At 42.3% G+C, this 20,624-nt stretch overlaps 1 protein-coding gene across 1 annotated transcript in view; it reads left to right on the plus strand.

Moving 5' to 3' along the window:
• ADGRL4 (adhesion G protein-coupled receptor L4) overlaps positions 1 to 20,624 on the plus strand; it is a 244,784-nt gene that overhangs the window by 101,331 nt on the left and 122,829 nt on the right. Inside the window, exon 4 of the mRNA XM_040360641.1 lies at positions 8,764 to 8,916. Within this exon, the coding sequence (XP_040216575.1) occupies positions 8,764 to 8,916 (153 nt within the window). The remainder of the gene's footprint in view (positions 1 to 8,763; positions 8,917 to 20,624) is intronic.

Raw genomic sequence — 20,624 nt, forward strand, 5'->3', positions numbered from 1 at the left:
AGACCCTGTCCTGTCCTTACTCCTCTGGAAACTTCCCCTACCTGTAAGCCAGTGATGGGAAACCTTGGCACCCCAGACATTTTGGAACTACATTTCCCATGAAGCTCCAACACATCTGGGGTTCCAAGGTTCACCATCACTGCTCTAAGCACTAGGGGCTAAGGGTGTGTGCAGTGTGATCTGCCAACATCTAAAGACAGAACATCAATGATTAGGTTGCAAGGAGTGCATCCAAAAAACCCTCATGGACTTTGGAGGCAGAGATAAAGTTTATACATTTTTAAAAACTGGGTGCCAGAGACTTAAATAGACTCTACCTGACCCCAAATGGCCCCCTGTGAACACAGGAAATCATAGAAAAAGCAAGTTCCTTGCAACATCCTTCTCCTTCTATATTGCTGCTTCGTTCCTGCAGAGGGGAGTATAGACTGGACCTGCCTACATTTGGCTGTACATGGTTGATTGCTGGGGTTGTAAAAAAAAAAAAAGGACACACACGGGCATGGATTTACAGCAGAGGCGGCTCTTTAATTAGGCAAATTAGGTGATTGCCTAAGGCCACCTAACTTACCCAATGCATTACCCCAGTTTTGAGGAACAGGGGACCTTAACGCTGCTGTGCTCAGGCAACGTTAAGAGCCCTGACTCAGTGGTGGAGCCACCAGCATTCCTAACAACCAGTGAATATCGGTAACACCACCCCTTGTGACGTCAATGACCCAGCATGCCCTCAGAATGACGTCACAAGGGGGCGGGTTCACCAGGTGACATCACCGGGTGGCCCCCGCCCCTTAGTTATTAAAGAGCAGGATCTGTAGGCCGCCTTGTTAAAGGGGGCTTTTAGATTCCGATAAGCCCCCTGCCCGCAGACCCCCACAACCACCGGCCAGGGTTGTGGGGAAAAGGATTCTTGTCCTTGAATTATTTTTCCCATCATGGGCATGAGTGGGGCCCCATGTTAAGTTTTGCCTAAAGCCTCACAAAGCCTAGAGCCGCCTCTGATTTACTGTATATACTCGAGTATAAGCCGAGTTTTTCAGCACATTTTTTTGTGCTGAAAATGCCCCCCTCGGCTTATACTCGAGTCACCATTTTGCGCCTGATCTCCAGGACTTTGGGGACCCTGTACCGGCCGGCCGTACGTCCCCTGAACTAATTGGCACTTGTGTAAATTTTGTGTATGTGAGATAGGGACCATAAATGGTAATCTCCTTGAGGACAGGGACTAATGGGAATGTACAATATGTATAAAGCTGTGTAAATTGTATAAAAATACCCCAAAAAATGTAATATGTTGATCATTCAATACAGTAAAAAAAAAGTTTTATGGAAAAACATGCCCCTTGATGATAAAATCATATTTAAGTAAATGGATGACATTCAACTAAATATCAAATGAACTCATACATCTATTTTAAAAAATACCTTTAATTTACCTTTAGGTTTCCTTTCATACAAACCGAGTTGTAATTTAGATTTATCAGCCTTTTAATATAATCCAGGCAAGCTCTCTATTGTGGTGCTCGTGGTGTCTTTGATAAACCCCTCTGCCTTTTGCATCAATGCTGTCGCAGAGTTACACGTGAAAAGCGTTAGCAACTGACACCATCGTATATTGCCAGTTTTTCTTTTATACTGTTTTACAGTGGATGCCTTTGAAGTGTGAATTATCAGGCCATCTGGAATGCATGTGTTATCCTTATTACATGATATGTTATATTTTGCTAATGTGCTAAGACTGCTGTCTGGAAGTGTTGGCATGTTGATCTCAAGCTAACGCATTTCACATCAAAAGAAGACCAAGCTACATATTTTATAAAACCCGAGACTTTATTCAATAATTCAGGCATTCATAATACCTATGGATAGCCCCGTGGTCAGATTATTGTTATCTGAACATTTTTATTTAATAGCCATGCAAAAAATAAATAAAAAAAAGATAACATTAAAAAAAAAAAAAATCTTTTCATTTAGAATTTCATAGCTTGAGACTGAAAAAGTTGGCTGTAAGAAAAAAAAAAAAAAAACTATGACATATAGGAGAATGGTTCCTGTAATTGTATAGGATGTCTTTATAGATGCTGTTTGATGTGATTTTATGTCACATGGGTCCAGGTCCAAGTTTAATCAAAATCCAATATGTTGCTGGAAGGCTAGGCTCAGATTCCAGGACAGCTAATATAGAGGTATTTTAAACATCTAGGACGACAGTAAAGCTTTGCAATATATAGTAATTGCAGGATATTGTCTCGGCTAAGCTTAGCGCGCCCGCAATTATCCGCAGTGCTTTCTACATTGGATGGTGTATTGTTTTCTATGCGTTGTGTACTTCCTTTCTGTAAAATAAGTCAGGATTTGACTTCACATATTTTTTTGGAGTGGACAATAACTAAATAATATTTTACCTTTCCCATCCTTGACGCTTTCATAAACCCTGGATACAAGTAGGATTAACACTTTCTCGGCCAGAAGATAGCAATGATTAAATGGCCAGGCCAACATTTAGCAGTGTAAAGATACCTATAACTATTTTGCATACCAAAATAATTGATATGTATTTTTTTTTTTTTAAGGAGATATAAGGCACAATAATTTAATAAAAACCCTGTTATTTTTATTAACAGCAAACAAATGCTTAAACATTCCCCCCTTTCTGCCTAGGACAATTTTCAGCTTTCAGCACTCACACTTTGAATGACAATTGCAAGGTCATGCAACACTGTACCCAAACAACATTTTTATAATTTTCTTCCCCGTGCTTCACTGTGGCGGCTGCATCGATCGAGTGATCCCTTTTATAGGGAGACTCGATCGATGACGTCAGACCTACAGCCACACCCCCCATCAGTTGTAAACACACACTAGGTGAACCCTAACTCCTACAGCGCCCCCTGTGGTTAACTCCCAAACTGCAACTGTCATTTTCACAATAAACAATGCAATTTAAATGCATTTTTTGCTGTGAAAATGGTCCCAAAAATGTGTTAAAATTGTTCGAAGTGTCCGCCATAATGTCGCAGTCACGAAAAAAACCGCTGATCGCCGCCATTAGTAGTAAAAAAAACTAAAAAAATTAAAACTATCCCCTATTTTGTAAACGCTATAAATGTTGCGCAAACCAACCGATAAACGCTTATTGCGATTTTTGTTACCAAAAATAGGTAGAAGAATACGTATCGGCCTAAACTGAGGGAAATTTTTTTTTTATATATATATGTTTTTGGGGGATATTTATTATAGCAAAAAGTAAAAAATATTGCATTTTTTTCAAAATTGTTGCTCTATTTTTGTTTATAGCGCAAAAAATAAAAACCGCAGAAGTGATCAAATACCACCAAAAGAAAGCTCTATTTGTGGGGAAAAAGGACGTCATTTTTGTTTGGAAGCCACGTCGCACGACTGCGCAATTGTCATTTAAATCGACGCAGTGCCGAATCGCAAAAAGGGGCAAGGTCCTTTAGCTGCATTTTGGTCCGGGTCTTAAGTGGTTAAACACTTAACAATCTCCAAAAAATTTTACGATCGCTCGCCTCTCTGCTTATCAATTTCTCAGCGTACGCTCTTGGCTTAAGAGATGTCATTTCAAGTTTTTTGAACACTGCTCCTGATAGCGCTCTCAGTGCTTTTTTTTTTTATGCGTCCCCTCTCCATTATATCATTTTCAGAATTGGCAAGAAAATAAGTTAGTTCTATCCCCGTACTTAACTCATAGAAAAATAAAAATTCAATTGCCCAGACTGTTATTTTCGTTCCTTGGCTGTTTTAATGCAGTATGGCTGGAAAATTTGAATAAATAGTTTGTGTTAATGGCGTTTGCCGGTAAAGCTGAGCTTATTGTAATTCTATGTGACTCACTGTATACACAACTTCCTGACAGAGGAAGCCCCCAAATTACTGACATTCCTTCAGCTAAACCTAAAAATATTCCTGTATTTAATTTCACCATCGCTGTAGTCTCCAAATAATAAAGTGAAGACTAAATCTGTAATGATATTTGGGGATTTTTTTTTTAAATATAATATTTGATAATAATATGACTGTATAGAGTTTCTCATACCAACAGGTCATTGGTTGGGTTAACAATCAGGCGCGTTTTTATATGTTTAATAGAACTGCGTCTATGCTTCATAAATTAAATGATACAGAATATCTTTGTTGTGCTGTTCCACGTATAGTAATATATGAACTAGAACCATATTCAATTATAGCTGAATGCCAGGCTGAAATAAAAGACGCAAATAATGCAATTTGATATACATTTACATACAGTGGGGCAGATTCACGTACATCGGCGCATATTTGCGTCGGGCGTAGCATATCTAAGATACACTACGCCGCCGTAACTTACTTTTTTTTTTTGGAATCCTCAAAGAATTCGCGCCATAAGTTACGGCGGCGTAGTGTACAGTATCTTTGGCGGCGTAAGGGCGTGCAATTCAAATGGGTGTGATGGGGGCATGTTTTTTGTAAATACCTCGTGACCCGACGTTTTTTTTGAACGGCGCATGCGCCGTCCGTGGGGGTTTCCCTGTGCGCATGCTCGAAATTAAACCGGAACAAGCCAATGTTTACGACGGTGACATAATTTTACGCAAATCCCTATTCGCGAAGGACTTACGCAAACGACGTAGAAAATTAAAAATTCGACGCGGGAACGACGGCCATACTTATCATTGAGTACGCCTCATAATAGCAGGGGTAACTATACGGCAGAAAAAGCCGAACGCAAACGGCGTAAAAAAATGCGCCGGCCGGACGTAAGTTCGTGGATCGCCGTAACTAGCTCATTTGCATACTCAACGCGGAATTCTTAGGAAACGCCACCTAGCGGCCGCCGAAAAATGCACCTAAGATCCGACGGCGTACTAAGACGTACGCCTGTCGGATCGCTCCCAGATTCAGTCGTATCTTGGTTTGTAGATACAAAATAAAGATACGACGCGGGAACTTTAAAATTACGTGGCGTATCAATAGATACGCCGGCGTAATTCTTTTTGTGGATCTGCCCCAGTATATACTCGAGTATAAGCGGACCCAAATATAAGCCGAGGCACCTAATTTTGCCACAAAAAATGGGAAAACGTATTGACTCGAGTATAAGCCTAGGCTTCACTGTGCCCATTTGCAGCTTCACTGTGCCCATTTGCAGCCTCACTTTGCCCATTTGCAGCTTCACTGTGCCCATTTGCAGCTTCACTGTGCCCATTTCAACCTCACTTTGCCCATTTGTAGCCTCACTGTGCCCATTGGCAGCCTCATTGTGCCCATCTTCATGCCTTACTGTGCCTCATGTACCTGATCTCCCGCTGTGTCGCGCAGTCTTAACTGCAGTCGACGGCCATCCAGTGTAACAAAGCCGTGCCTCGTCCTTGTCCGCGATAGACCGAACACTGATTCCGTTTCCCAGCAGTGAGTCAGTGTTTAGTGTACCGTCTATCACGGACGAGGACAAGGAGGAGGCGAGGCTTTGTTACACTAGACGGCCGCCAAATGACTGCACGACACCTCGGAGAGACTCATGTATAAGCAGAGGGGGGCTTTTTCAGCACAAAATGTGCTGAAAAACTTGGCTTATACTTGAGTATATATGGTACATTTATATTTTTAAATGCAAGCAGTATAAGTACTTGGATTTGTCTTGGTGCCATCCTTTTGCAGTCCCTGTACCTTTTCACCCCGAGCCCACCCTTTTTTTAGGCCTCTGGCTCTTATCACGTGCTTATCACGTGCTTCAAAAAAAAGTACCAGCAAAAAGAAGTACAGTGGGGGGTATTTACTAAAACTGGACATGCACTATCTGGTACAGATCTGCAAAGAAACCAATCAGTTTCCGGGTTTTATTGTTGAAGCTTAAATGAACAAGCTAAAGTTAGAAGCTGATTGGCTACAATGCACGGCTGCATAGGCCTGCACAGCCTATTGCATTAGGGTGTGCACCCCAATGCTCAAACACACATGCTTGTGTGTGTGTGTACATATAGATAGATAGATAGATAGATAGATAGATAGATAGATAGATAGATAGATAGATAGATAGATAGATAGATAGATAGATAGATATTACCAAAAGTATTGGTACACCTTGACCATTCTTCCAGAAGCGCATTTGTGAGGTCACAGAGAAGACATGACTTGCAGTCTCTGCTCTAATTCCATCCCTAAGGTATTCTATCGGGCTGAGGTCAGGACTCTGTGAAGGCCAGTCAAGTTCCTTCACCCCATGCTCGCTCATCCATGTCTTTATGGACTTTGCTTTGTGCACTGGTCTAAATCATTGGTGGAAGGGGGAGTATGGTGTGGGGTTGTTTTTCAGGGGTTGGGCTTAGCCCTTTAATTCCAGTGAAGAAAATTCTTAAGGCGTCAGCATACCAAGACATTTTGGATGGCTCCTTTATGTTCCAATATGACTTCACGCCAGTGCACAAACAAGTTATATTTATATATGCAGTAGTGCAGTGGACAATGTTAGTAGAGCAGTGGACAAGTCAGTTGGGCAGAGGACTTTGCCAGTAGTGTCAGAAAAGCAATGGATGGTGTCAATAGGGCAGAGATTGGTGTCAGTAGTTTATTTGTATAACTTTCCTTTCTTTTACAATTTAATCTTTGTATTATTTTTTTTATTTACATTTTTTATTTTTATTATTTTTTTTACAATTTCTTTAGAAGCCCTGTTGGGGGGCTTTGGTGAAATATCAGGGGTCCAAACAGACCCATGATGTCTCACTTGTGAGACAGAGAAGGGTACTGAGGACCGATATTCCCCAGTCTCCTACTCTGCAGCTAGGCAGCAGGGGGAATTGGCACAGTACCGTGTGATTAGGCTGTGCCTAGGCACACCCGTCACCCCACGTGCGCATGCTTATGCAGAGCTGCACCAGATTTTGTACTCCAGTTTTAGTAAATTAACCCCACAAGTCTTGACCGCCCCTCCCCATCCTAGCCTGTGACTTGTCTGTGAAATGGGAAGCAGCAGAATGATGAGTTCATCCCCTTTCACTCTCTCCTCCTATCAACAAATCCCTTATATGTATTTCATATGTACTTAGCGGTTTGCCTGGCGTTCAGCTTTAATAGCTAGATTCAGGTAGGCGGGTGTATCGTTGCGGCGGCGTAGTGTATCGTGTTTACACTACGCCGCTGTAAGTTAGCGAGGCAAGTACATGATTCACAAAGTACTTGCCTGCTAAGTTACGGCGGCGTTGCGTAAATCGGGCGGGCGTAATGGCGCCTAATTCAAATTTAGCTGAGGGGGCGTGTTTTATGGTAATGGGGGGGTGACCTTACGTGATTGACGTATTTTACGAACGGCGCATGCGCCATCCGCCTACATATTCCAGTGTGCATTGCGGCAAAGTACGCCGCACGGTCCTATTGGTTTCTACGTGGACGTAAATGACGTAAATCCCTATTCACGGACGACTTACGCAAACAACGTAAAATTTTCGAATTTCGACGCGGGAACGACGGCCATACTTAACATTACTATTCCAGCTATTTAATGGAATAACTGTAGGCCTGATAATGCGTTACGTAAACGGCGTATCTGTCCTGCGTCGGCCGGGCGTACGTTCGTGAATAGGCGTATCTAGTGATTTACATATTCTACGCCGACCGCAATGGAAGCGCCACCTAGCGGTCAGCCTAAAAATTACACTTTAGAATACGACGGTGTAAGACACTTACGCCGCTCGTATCTGAGCCTAATTTAAGCGTATCTGTAGGTAGATTCACGTAGGGGCGCCTAACTTTAGGGCGGCCTAGCCTAGTCTTTTTATGCTACACCGCCGTAAATTATTTAGGCTAGTAGTGATTCTTAAACCACTTACCTGCTAATTTTCGGCGGCGTAGCCTAAAACGAGCGGGCGTAAGCGCACCTAATTCAAATGACTTGCGCAAGCCGTCCTATCTTAGATATGTTTAAGTGTATCTCTGTTAGAGAATACACTTAAACATAGGTCGGCTTAGATTCAGAGTTAGGTCGGCTTATCTGTAGATAAGCCGGCCTAACTCTTTGTGAATCTACCTATTTGTTTCCAGAATACGCTTAAATTAGCGCCGGCGCAAATTCAGACTTAGGCCGGCGTATCTACTGATACGCCGGCCTAAGTCTTTCTGAATCCACCTATAAGTCTATAAAAATGACATTCCTTAGCAACCCAAAAGACATGATACCTGCTATAAACTTAGCAAAAACAAGTGCCATTTTTGTCAGCTAGCTTCACGTAAATAAATCTTTGGTATGTATTAAACTCATAAATACGATCTATCTTCTTAATTCCTCTGCCTCCTTGTTTATGACTGATCTGCCAGCCAAATATACAACTAAACGGCGTTAACAGTATGTGGCAGTTCATTTGAAAAACTCCCTACTTAGCCTAAGTTATGGATTTTCATAATTCTAATTACAAACATGACTAAGTAGAGACATTTTCAGGTAATTTATGAGAGCAGAATATTAGTTTTTCTGCAGCTGAATACAGAGATATCTAAATATGTTTCACTATGTTTCTTATCCAATTGAAACAGGAATTTCTGATGTGGGAAATAATTATATACTTTTTTTCTTTTTTACATTTTTTTTCCTTTTTTTTTTAATATTCTCTTGACACAAAATTATTGTGCGAATAACATTTCCTTTTTTTTATGTATTCCTCATTAAATTGCAATTTTGGGTCTTTACCATTGGAAGCTTAGTAACAAGGGGGAAAAAGTTTACATTCTGTAAGTATGTCATTAAACTCCGATTTGACATGGTGTTTGCAGATATAGATGAATGCCTGGAAAACAAGTGTGGAGACCACGCGCGGTGTGAAAATACTGCCGGAGGGTTCAACTGCTCGTGCCTTGAAGGTTATCAGTCGTCCTCAGGAAGCCTAGACTTTCAGACAGACGACAGACTTACTACTTACTGTCAAGGTAAGTTGAGGTGCCATGAATACGTCTTTTTGTGTTCTTTAATTACAATGGCTTTACAAAGGAGAGATTTCTCCTCCAGGTAATATTCAGCATAATTACATTTATTAAAAATATAATGGATGACAAAAAGGTATTATTGCAGCTTTCGATATAGTTTTAATTACTTTCAACATTTATTTTGTGTGGGAAAAAAAGTGGTGAATGTACTTTTTTAAATTTTCAAAAGAGTAAAGTCCTGTACACACGATCGGATATCTGATGGAATCTAATCCGATGGATTTTTTCGTTGGATATCCGATGAAGCTGACTTTCATCAGTCTTGCCTACACACCATCGGTCAAAAATCCGACCATGTCCAACGCTGTGATGTAAAACACAACGACGTGCTGAGAAAAATGAAGTTCAATGCTTCCGAGCATGCGTCGACTTGATTCTGAGCATTCGTGTATTTTTGACCGATGGACTTCCACAAAGACGATCGTTTTTTTCTATCGTTTTTTTTATCCGTAGGAACATTTTAAAACATGTTCTATTTTTTTCACCGATGGAAAACAAACCGATGGGGCCCACACACTAGGCATGTGCAATTTTTTAAGTTACGAATACTTTTTCCGTTATTTTTCGTTATTTTAGTTGATTCGTTAACATACGAATGAACGAACGGTTTAGCGCAATTAATAACGAATAACGATATTTTCCAAATAACGAATATGAAAAACAACGAAGATACGAAAGATGAAAGAAACGAAAACATAGAAACAACGAAAATACCGAACCCAAAAAAAAAAAAAATTACGAAAAACAAAATGAACGAAAATGCAAACTTACTAATATTCGAAGACTGAAAAGAAAACAACCAAAATGCCGAACAAAGAATAAAAAACGAAAATCAAAGCTAACGAAAAATAAATTACGAATCTTCGGAAAACAGAAATGAAAACAACGAAAATACGAAATAATGTAAATTAGCTTTCGTTAGTACTGAAATATTTCTGGACATTGACCAATAGCCACTGAGCGCTGTCCCTCTGAAGAGGTTTGTTCCTTCCCCCAATGAGCTTCTTTCTCATTACCTCCTGGCTCCTTGTGTCTTTTTCTGTGTTAGACTGCAGTGCATCTAATTTCTAGATTTGTATTTGTAATATCTGACATATTTTAGTTTTCTTCTACGTCAGACTTCATTCTAGACAGGCGGTGTGTGCTAACTAAGAAAGTCAAGTCAATCACAGTAAAGTTCGAATTACAAAATTACGACGAGTAGTGTGTCGAATAAACGTAAAATGTATTCTAACAGAATTACGAATACAATAAAATCTACAAAAGTACGTTTTTACAATCAAAGGAAATTAGACACGAAAATACGAATGATCATAAAGCAACGAAAATATATTTCTTACGAAAATACGAATGCGGCATGATGGAAAATATAATGTAAATACGAATAGCAAAACAACGAAAATTAAACCAACGTAAAAACGAAGGAACGAATAAAATCATTTTAAAAATACGAACGCGGCAGAATACAAAATATAACGAAAATACGAATCTCAATTCAACGAAAAATAAACTAACAGAAAAAAACGGAAACGGAAAAAAGAGTGTTATGAAAATACTAAAGAGTACGAATACGATAACTAACGTCTTACGAATCACGATAAACAAACAGAAACGAAACAGAAATAAATGAAATTTTTTGCTGTGCACATGTCTACCACACACCATCGGTTTGTTTGATGAAAACGGTCCATCAGTCCATTTTCATCAGACAAACCGATCGTGTGTACAGGGCTTTAGCAAAGATTAGAACTCTAATCAGGTTTCCATTGCTGTCTCTGGCCCTATTGCCTGCATTTACTCTCTCTATTTGCTCCGGAGACCGCCATCACCAAGGCAGAAAGTGATGGAAAATCCAACATTTAAGCGTTTAGTACAGAACAACATACTAATATGGATGGTTTTTCCGACGGAATTCCGCTCAAGCTTGGCTTGCATACACACGGTCACACAAATGTTCTCTGAACTTTCGACCGTCAAGAACGTACAACACTACGACGAGCCGAGAAAAATTAATTTTAATGCTTCCGAGCATGCGTCTAATTGTTTCCGAGCATGAGTCGGAATTTTGCGCGTCGGAATTGCAACAGACGATCGGATTTTTTTCCGTTGGAAAAGATTTAAGGTGGATCACAGTGCCGAGATGTGTCTATCTATGTTGCCATAAAAACAGGGCGGGACCTTCCTCCGTCGCCACCCATTGTTATGGCAATTTTAGAAAGAATTGGCGCTACGGCCGCGGTTGAATAACGCATGCGTGACATCGAGAGGTGCGTGCTGGTTACCCAGCATGCACCTCTCCAAAGCAAACCAGGAAGAGATATTGATTGGGCTTCACATGCCCGCAATAATGATGGAAACGGCCAGAACAGGAGGGAGAATATATTCAGTAAGTGATTTATGTTTTTAATAAATACATAAGAAACTTTGTCTAAACGTTATTGTATTGAATTAGTACTAATGCTAGGATCAATAAAAAAAAATAAAAAATTGGGCCGCTTTAAGCTTTGACAAGCTGATTGGTTTCTATGTAGAGCTGCACCAGATTTTGCACTCCCCAGTTTTAGTAAATCAACAACTATAGCTGGATTCAGGTAGGGCGGCTCACTTTTGAGGCGGCGTAGCGTATCGCATATACGCTATGCCGCCGTAAGTCAGAGAGGCAAGTGCTGTATTCACAAAGCACTTGCCTCCTGAGTTACGGCGGTGTAGCGTAAATGGTTCGGCGTAAGCGCGCCTAATTCAAATGAGGATGAGGGGGGTGTGTTTTATGTAAATTACTCGTGACCCAACGTGATTGACGTTTTTTTTACGAACGGCACATGCGCCGTCCGTGGACATATCCCAGTGTGCATTGCTCCAAATTACACCGTTCCGACTTGAACGTACATTACGTCCAGCCCGATTCGCGTACGACTTGCGCAAATTACGTAAAAAGATAAGCCTGTTCCGACGTCCATACCTTGCATGGGCTGCGCCACCTAGGGAGCAGCTTTATCTTTACGCCGCCGTATCTCTAACGTAAACGGCGTAACTAATTGTGACGGGCGCATGTACGTTTCTGAATCGGCGTATCTAGTCATTTGCATATTCTACGCCGAACTCAACGGAAGCGCCACCTAGCGGCCAGCGTAAATATGCACCCTAAGATACGACGGTGTAGGAGACTTACGCCGCTCGTATCTTAGCCTAATTTAAGCGTATCTGGTTTCCAGAATACGCTTAAATTTGCGACGGCGTAGATTCAGAGTTACAACGGCGTATCTACTGATACGCCGGCGTAAATCTATCTGAATCCACCTACTAGTATGTGATATTGCACTTATTTTTTCTACCGAAATGTTGGGACGTCCACGGAGCCCACCCATCCCCAACAGATCCACCATTATAACCTCCCCATCCACCTTCTGCACAGAGAGACAGTTCCCCGAAAACGCATTGGCTTGATCTGTATGTTTTCGATCTGTATGCGCTCCTCCCTCCCCATTCAAGTGATCCTAAAGAGACATTCCATAATTTGCCGAACTATTGGTATGTCTCCTAGTCTCTGCTCTCTCATTAGCCATTGAACTTCAATAGCATTGCAGGCAGCGACCAAATTAATTCTAGCAATGAGAAATAAAGTTTCATTTCCGTGATTCCGCCGCTTACAAAGTGTTAACAGCATCAGCATCGCCCATGTGACATGGCCCTAAGGACTTTTTGCCTGTTCACAAAACAAAATCTAAATAAAAAATATAAATCCTGCTCTATAATAATAATGATAATAATTACATTCTCCAAGTAGCTAGAATAATTATCTTAGTGGTTCACCCCTGCGCACATATATATGAAATAAACAGTATGTAACAAGCAAATAAAATAATGTGCCGTTAGCTGCCCCATACAATTTCCCAACATAGGCCCCGTGTGACTATAATTCTTATTATTTAAATTATAATAGCATTGCTAAAATAATACAAGCAAATACCAGTATTCTACCAGATGGAGCAAATCCACAGATAAAAAGTTCAGAGCAGAGCTATATGTTGCTACCGATCAGAAGATTTCACTTATCCTTCTTTTTAAAGCTAAACTCAAGGAAAACAGCTAAGCACGGAGGTGAAATACATATCGTATATACTCGAGTATAAGCAGAGGACCTAATTTTACCACAAAAAACTGGGACAACGTATTGACTCGAGTATAAGCCTAGGGTGAGAATGCAGGAGCTACTGTAAGCAGAAAAGAGGGTCAAAAATGCCCATTTGCACGCCTCACTGTGCCCATTGCAACCTCACTGTGCCCACCTCACTGTGCCCATTGCAACCTCACTGTGCCAATCTCACTGTGCCAATTGTCACTTTGCCCGCCCTCACTGTGCCCGTCCTCACTGTGCACGTCCTCACTGTGCACGTCCTCACTGTGCCCGTTGTCAGTGTACCTGAAATTGACAGGCTGCGGGAGTCCATTCATTGTTTAAAACTCGCGGTCTCCTCCTGGTCCCTTCCGTGATAGGTGTTTCTCATCTGACACTGTTCCGCCTATCACGGACGTTCTCTTATCCTTGGACTCAGTTTCCCAGCAGACATTGTGTTCAGTGTTCCGCCAATCATGGACGTCCTCTTGCATACCTCCCAACATTTAATAAATCCAATGCGGGACATCTTGTCTTGTTGAGCGGGGGGGGGGATCAAAGTTGTTAACCGGGGGGGGGATCAGAGTTGTTGAGCGGGGGGCGGGGATCAGAGTTGTTGAGCGGGGGGGCGGGGATCAGAGTTGTTGAGCGGGGGCGGTTTCTCCTACCTGTGCAAATACCTCTTACCTCTGTTACGAATCCCCGCCAGCGCCACCTGCAGCACCCCCTTCTATCTGCGCCACCATCATCCCCCATGGTCCATATTTCCCGCATTGTGATTGGGCGTATAGCTGACATGTGCGGAGACGGGACTTCTAGACGTTCGCAGACAGGCCAGCCCCACGACGTACATGACGCCAATACGCCCAATCACAGGCCAGGCACCGGACAACAAACATGGCGGGGGAAATCAAACATGGAGGCACGGAATGTCGCCACCCGTAATGTTGCACTGTTTTGCGGGAATCTAGTCTAGTCCGCGGGACCCCGGGACACACTTAGAATTCCGGGAGGATCCCGCGGAATCCGGGACGGTTGGGGGGTATGCTCTTGTTAGAGTATGAAAAGGCATCCGTGATTGGCGGACAAATTTGGAATTTCTAAAATTCGAAAATTTGAAAATTAAAAAAACGAAAATTCGGAAATAAAAAATTTGTTAATACGAAAATTCGGAATTAACAAATTTACGAATTTTAGTTAAAAAACTAATTAGAAACTAAACGAATTGCACATGTCTATGCGGCATAAGTCTTAACTTGCTGCGCATTTTCACTGGCAAGTTGTATACTTGCAGAGCACTTGAAGCAAAAGTGTTAGGCACTTTTCCAATTTGTAGAAAATTTGCGTGGTGAGTTTCTAGCAAGGGCAAAGTTGCAGTGGTGTGTCTGCAGCAAGAGCTCTGCAAGTCTACAGCACGAAATTTCAGCCAGAGCGACCCCCTGTGGTGGGATGACTATATTGCACAAGATAACTGAACCAGGACTTGCAGCATATGGGAAAGAAATATTAAATAGGGGGCGCTGACATTAAAAATAAATAAATAAGAAGTGGCAGTAAAGTGCCTGTGCTAACGATACAAGAGGTTTTTGAAAAACCAGTGTAAACATAAAAATGGGTATAGATATCTACCACATATGTGCCAAAAAAACAAGTGAATAAAGTGCATGTGCAATTTATAAACAGGTAAAAAATGTATGAACCTTCAATGAAAAACACACAGAAAAAGACTTTAACATATGTGCACTAGACAATGTATATGTTAAATAATCATATATGTGCACTGAGTCCCCCAAAAAAAGAGAAAAGGGAGAAAACTCAGCCTGAGGTTTAAGAGCAAAAGAATGAAAACAAAAGCTCAAAAATCCAAACACTAATGGTGATTTGTGAAAAATACACAAAAAAATAAAATAAAACCAGTGAAGAGTCTCAAGAAAAAAAGTCCAAAATCATAAGTGATATGAGTCCATAAATTTCTTATTCTTTACTGCTTGTGTGGTAAGTTGCAGAGAAGTAGGGGTTACACCTTCACCAATCCTATCACCCAAATGTGCATAAAGGATGGTCCCTTACCGCATGGAGTTGATCTTTTTAACTAAAAAAAGATCAAATAAGCTTTGCTGTCACCCTGGACAGATGGTGGATAATCTGAATTTCCTACGGGTCAGCTTAGTAGAACGTCATAAAAGATACAAAACAGAGAGATGCCGCCATAGCATATTATCATTTATTAAAAAACCTTTAAAACAAAGCAGGTGACGAGTGGAGGCTTACTTGGCAAGTGCCCACATCCCGGCACTGAGGCTTTGGGCTAAAATCAGAAGGTACCGATCCTGAAGACCTGTTCCGAGGAGAGGAATGTCCGCGCTGGGGTGTTCTGCGGCGTGCGTTCCACCAAGCAGAAGCCGAGAACCAGCTGCGCTTCCTGATGACGGATTACTGAAACGTACGTCGAGGCGACACGCAGACCACGCACAGTTTCCTGTCCAGCTGGTTCTCGGCTTCTGCTTGGTGGAACGCACGCCGCAGAACACCCCAGCGCGGACATTCCTCTCCTCGGAACAGGTCTTCAGGATCGGTACCTTCTGATTTTAACCCAAAGCCTCAGTGCCGGGATGTGGGCACTTGCCAAGTAAGCCTCCACTCGTCACCTGCTTTGTTTTAAAGGTTTTTTAATAAATGATAATATGCTATGGCGGCATCTCTCTGTTTTGTATCTTTTATGACGTTCTACTAAGCTGACCCGTAGGAAATTCAGATTATCCACCATCTGTCCAGGGTGACAGCAAAGCTTATTTGATCTTTTTTTAGTTAAAAAGATCAACTCCATGCGGTAAGGGACCATCCTTTATGCACATTTGGGTGATAGGATTGGTGAAGGTGTAACCCCTACTTCTCTGCAACTTACCACACAAGTAGTAAAGAATAAGAAATTTATGGACTCATATCACTTATGATTTTGGACTTTTTTTCTTGAGACTCTTCACTGGTTTTATTTTATTTTTTTGTGTATTTTTCACAAATCACCATTAGTGTTTGGATTTTTGAGCTTTTGTTTTCGTTCTTTTGCTCTTAAACCCCAGGCTGAGTTTTCTCCCTTTTCTCTTTTTTTGGGGGACTCAGTGCACATATATGATTATTTAACATATACATTGTCTAGTGCACATATGTTAAAGTCTTTTTCTGTGTGTTTTTCATTGAAGGTTCATACATTTTTTACCTGTTTATAAATTGCACATGCACTTTATTCACTTGTTTTTTTGGCACATATGTGGTAGATATCTATACCCATTTTTATGTTTACACTGGTTTTTCAAAAACCTCTTGTATCGTTAGCACAGGCACTTTACTGCCACTTCTTATTTATTTATTTTTAATGTCAGCGCCCCCTATTTAATATTTCTTTCCCATATGTTCATTCTTATTTGAATTTATTCTTATTTGAATTGGTTTGGGGAGCAGCTATTTTATATTCACATATCTTGTTTTAGTTATATATTTTTTGGCGCAAGATTTTTTATTCTAAGGACTTGCAGCATGTTTGCAAATAAAGTTGATCTAGAGTCGTGCAATGCATACTTGTGAAGCCCGGCAAGTTTAGCAAAGCTTAGCAAGTCATTTTCAAACTTGTAGCACAATTGCTTGCTATCTGGGATGTGAAAGTTTGACTTGCAGACAGGAGCCGGTGCACGGATGCAGACACTGTGCATTTAGATCTGTGCACCTGCTTCTGTCCATATGTCAAACTTTGATGTGCATCCACTTCTATGGGTTGCCAGCCTGCAGCTCCGAGGCGCATGCACACGCATCTGCCAGCAGCTCTGCAGAGGATGAGATTAATTGTCCATCTGAATGAGCCCCAAACGTATGAAGTGAAAGCCAAAACCTCTCTTTTTTCCTTTGCTCCAGTGTTTACATAAAGGCTCCTCAGAGCCTTGTAAATTATATCATACCAAGGAAGGCTTCCAAAGCACAAAATGGCACCCAGGGCCGCACTTAGCTAAACATGGTTGAGCGTATCTGCAGGCATGTCTGTGACTTGGAAAACGGCCAGCGTATCTCCTCCGAGATTGTCTTGACATTATTCCGGAAGGCCCTCTTCAGTGTAAACATGATTTGGACAGCGTAGAGCGAAAAGGATGACAGCAGAGCTCACATGGGCTCTGGAGAATGGCCCAGGGAAGACGCTGGCGGTATACCAACTAAGGCTCAGTTCAGAGCCGAGCCGACTCCCGGGTGCTCTACCAAGAGAACAATGGAGCTGATCTATAAAAACCAGAGGAAGCAAAAGGTAGAGGTGTTTCCTTCAGTAACCAATCAGATGTTGGCCTTCTAAGTTTATTGACGACCTTTGCAATGCTGACAAACCCTTCAATATGTTTACATGCTATTTATTCACTTACTTTAAAGTTGAGCTCCAGGCATATAAAAGCAAATTAGTGCAGCCCTGTAATATTTTAAATATCATAACATTTTCTTTTATTTAACCACTTCAGCTCCACAGGATTTGGCTGCCAAATGACCAGGCCACTTTTTACAATTCAGCACGGCTTCTCTTTAACTGACAATTGCGTGGTCGCGCAACGTTGCAACCAAACAAAATTGACATCCTTTTTTTCCCACAAATAGAGCTTTCTTTTGGTGGTATTTGATAACCTCTTTGTTTTTAATTTTTTGCGCGATAAACAAAAATAGAGCGACAATTAAAAAAAAAAGCAATGGCCCAGATTCAGTAAGAATCTGCGCCTTTCTTACGCAGGCACAGGGCAGCGTTTTTGCCCTGCGCCCGCGCAAATTTTCTGCGCTGCTCGCGATTCACGGAGCAGAAGCTCCGTAAATTGCGGGGGCGCTGTGTTAACTTGCCCGGCGTACGGGCGCCTAATGTAAATGATCCCGCCGGGGGTGGGAATCATTTAAATTAGGCGCGCTCCCGCGCCGAGCGTAGTGCGCATGCTCCGTCGGGAAATTTTCCCGACGTGCATTGCGGTAAATGACGTCGCAAGGACGTCATTTGCTTCAAAGTGAACGTGAATGGCGTCCAGCGCCATTCACGATACACTTACGCAAATGACGTAAATTTCAAATTTTGCGACGCGGGAACGACGGGTATACTTTAGCATTGGCTGCCCCTGCTATAGAAGGGGCAGCCTTACGCAAAAAAACGACGTACGCAAACGACGTAAACTGCGTACGCAGGGCTCGCGTAGGGTAGTGAATCGGCGTTAGTAAGCAATTTGCATACTATACGCTGACCACTACCGGAACGCCACCTAGCGGCCTGCGTAAGAATGCAGCCTAAGATATGAGGGCATAAGAGCCTTATGCCACGCATATCTTAGGCTGCAGTCGGCGTAACAAGCTCTCTGAATCAGGAGAAGTCGTTACGCCTGCGCAAGTAAGCAATTGCGCTGCGTAACTATGGTTACGCAGACGCAATTGCTTCTTGAATCTGGGCCACTATTTTTAACTTTTTGCTCTAATAAATATTCCCCAAAAATACATATACAATTTATTTTTTTCTCAGTTTAGGCCGATACGTATTCTTCTACATATTTTTGGTTAAAAAAAAAAACGCAATAAGCGTATATTGATTGGTTTGGGCAAAAGTTATAGGGCCAGATTCAGGTACATCTGCGGCGGCGTAACGTATCGCATTTACGTTACGCCTCCGCAAGTTTTACGGGCAAGTTCTTGATTCACAAAGCACTTGCCTGTAAAGTTGCGGCGGCGTAGCATAAATCCCCCCGGCGCAAGTCCGCCTAATTCAAATGATCCGGGTAGGGGGCGTGGATCATTTAAATTTGGCGCGTTCCCGCACCGAACGTACTGCGCATGCGCCGTCCCTAAAATTTCCCGACATGCATTGCTCTAAATGACGTCGCAAGGATGTCATTGGTTTCAATGTTAACGTAAATGGCGTCCAGCGGCATTCACGGACGACTTACGCAAACAACGTAAAATTTTCAAATTGCAACGCGGGAACGACGGCCATACTTAACATTGGATACGCCACCTAGGGGGCGTGTTTATCTTTACGCCGCGTATCTCTTACGGAAACAGCGTAAATTTACTGCGACGGGCAAGCGTACTTTCGTGAATCGGCGTAACGACTCATTTGCATATTCTACGCCGACCGCAATGGAAGCGCCACCTAGTGGCCATCATAAATATTGCACCCTAAGATACGACGGCGCAGGCCGTCGTATCTTAGGCATGTTTAAGTGTATCTCAGTTTGAAAATACATCTGCTGATACGCCGGCGTAATTCTTTGAGAATCTGCCCCATAGCGTCTACAAAATAGGGGGTAGTTTTATGGAATTTTTATTATATATTTTTTTACTAGTTATGGCGGCGATCTGCGATTTTTTATCGTGACTGAGACCATTGTCATTCATACAGCGAACAGTGCTATAAAAATGCACTGATTACTGTGTAAATGACACTAGCAGGGAAGGGGTTAACCACTAGGGGGTGAGGAAGGGTTTAAGTGTGTCCTAGGGAGTGATTCTAACTGTAGGCTGATGGGCTACATGTGACATGACACTGATCACTGCTCCCGATGAGCAGTAGATCACTGTCCTGTCACTAGGCAGAACAGGGAAATGCCTTGTTTACATAGGCATCTCCCCGTTCTGCCTCTCTGTGACACGATCGCGGGCCACCGGTGAACATTGAGTTCACGGGACCCGCAAGCACGGTCACGGAAAGTGCAGCGTGTGTGAGCGCTGAGCGTGCGTGTTTCCGGCGGCGCGTGCGCGCGCTCCACATGGCTTCTTAATGGGGACGTACAGGTATGTCCATTTGCCCACCGCTGCCATTCTGCCGATGTATATCAGCGTACAGCGGTCAGCAAGTGGTTAAAGTTGAGCTCCAGGCATATAAAAGCAAATCAGTGCAGCCCTGTAATATTTAAAATGTCATAACATTTTATTTTATTTAACTTGGTATCAGCCTCTTGCAATCCACTATATAACAGAGCACAGACAAGAAGAGGGACCATACAGCTTCATACAATTCTGTGGGGGAGTGCTGTGCTGGTGCTGGCAGTATAGGTGGGCAAACTAAGTACCTGACCCTGAATCCTGTGTTATAATAAAAGCAAACATAACATTGTGACTTAATCATAAAATTAAATATGTAATGTTACATTATAGAAGCCATCTACAGTGTAATAAGAACATGGACTCTAGCTCCTTTATTCCCTTATATGCGGCCCCACTAGACTAGGCTTTTGCACATCTCCCTTTGTGGTGGGAGCGCGCCATACGGTGCACTCCCAGCACAGAGACCAGGGGGTAGATTCACATACCTTTAGGTGGGCGTAGCGTATCTCCTATACGATACGCTGCCGTAACTTTGAGAGGCGAGTATGGTATTTTCAAAGATTTTGCCGCCAAAGTTACGGCGGCGTAGCGTATAAGGGCCGGCGTAAGCACGCCTAATTAAAATGTTGAAGCTGTGGGCATGTTTTATGCATATTAACTGTGACCCCACGTAAATGACGTTTCGATCGAACGGCGCATGCGCCGTCTGTGGACG

This window comes from Rana temporaria, chromosome 7 (assembly GCF_905171775.1).
Source record: "Rana temporaria chromosome 7, aRanTem1.1, whole genome shotgun sequence".
Classification (NCBI taxonomy): domain Eukaryota; kingdom Metazoa; phylum Chordata; class Amphibia; order Anura; family Ranidae; genus Rana; species Rana temporaria.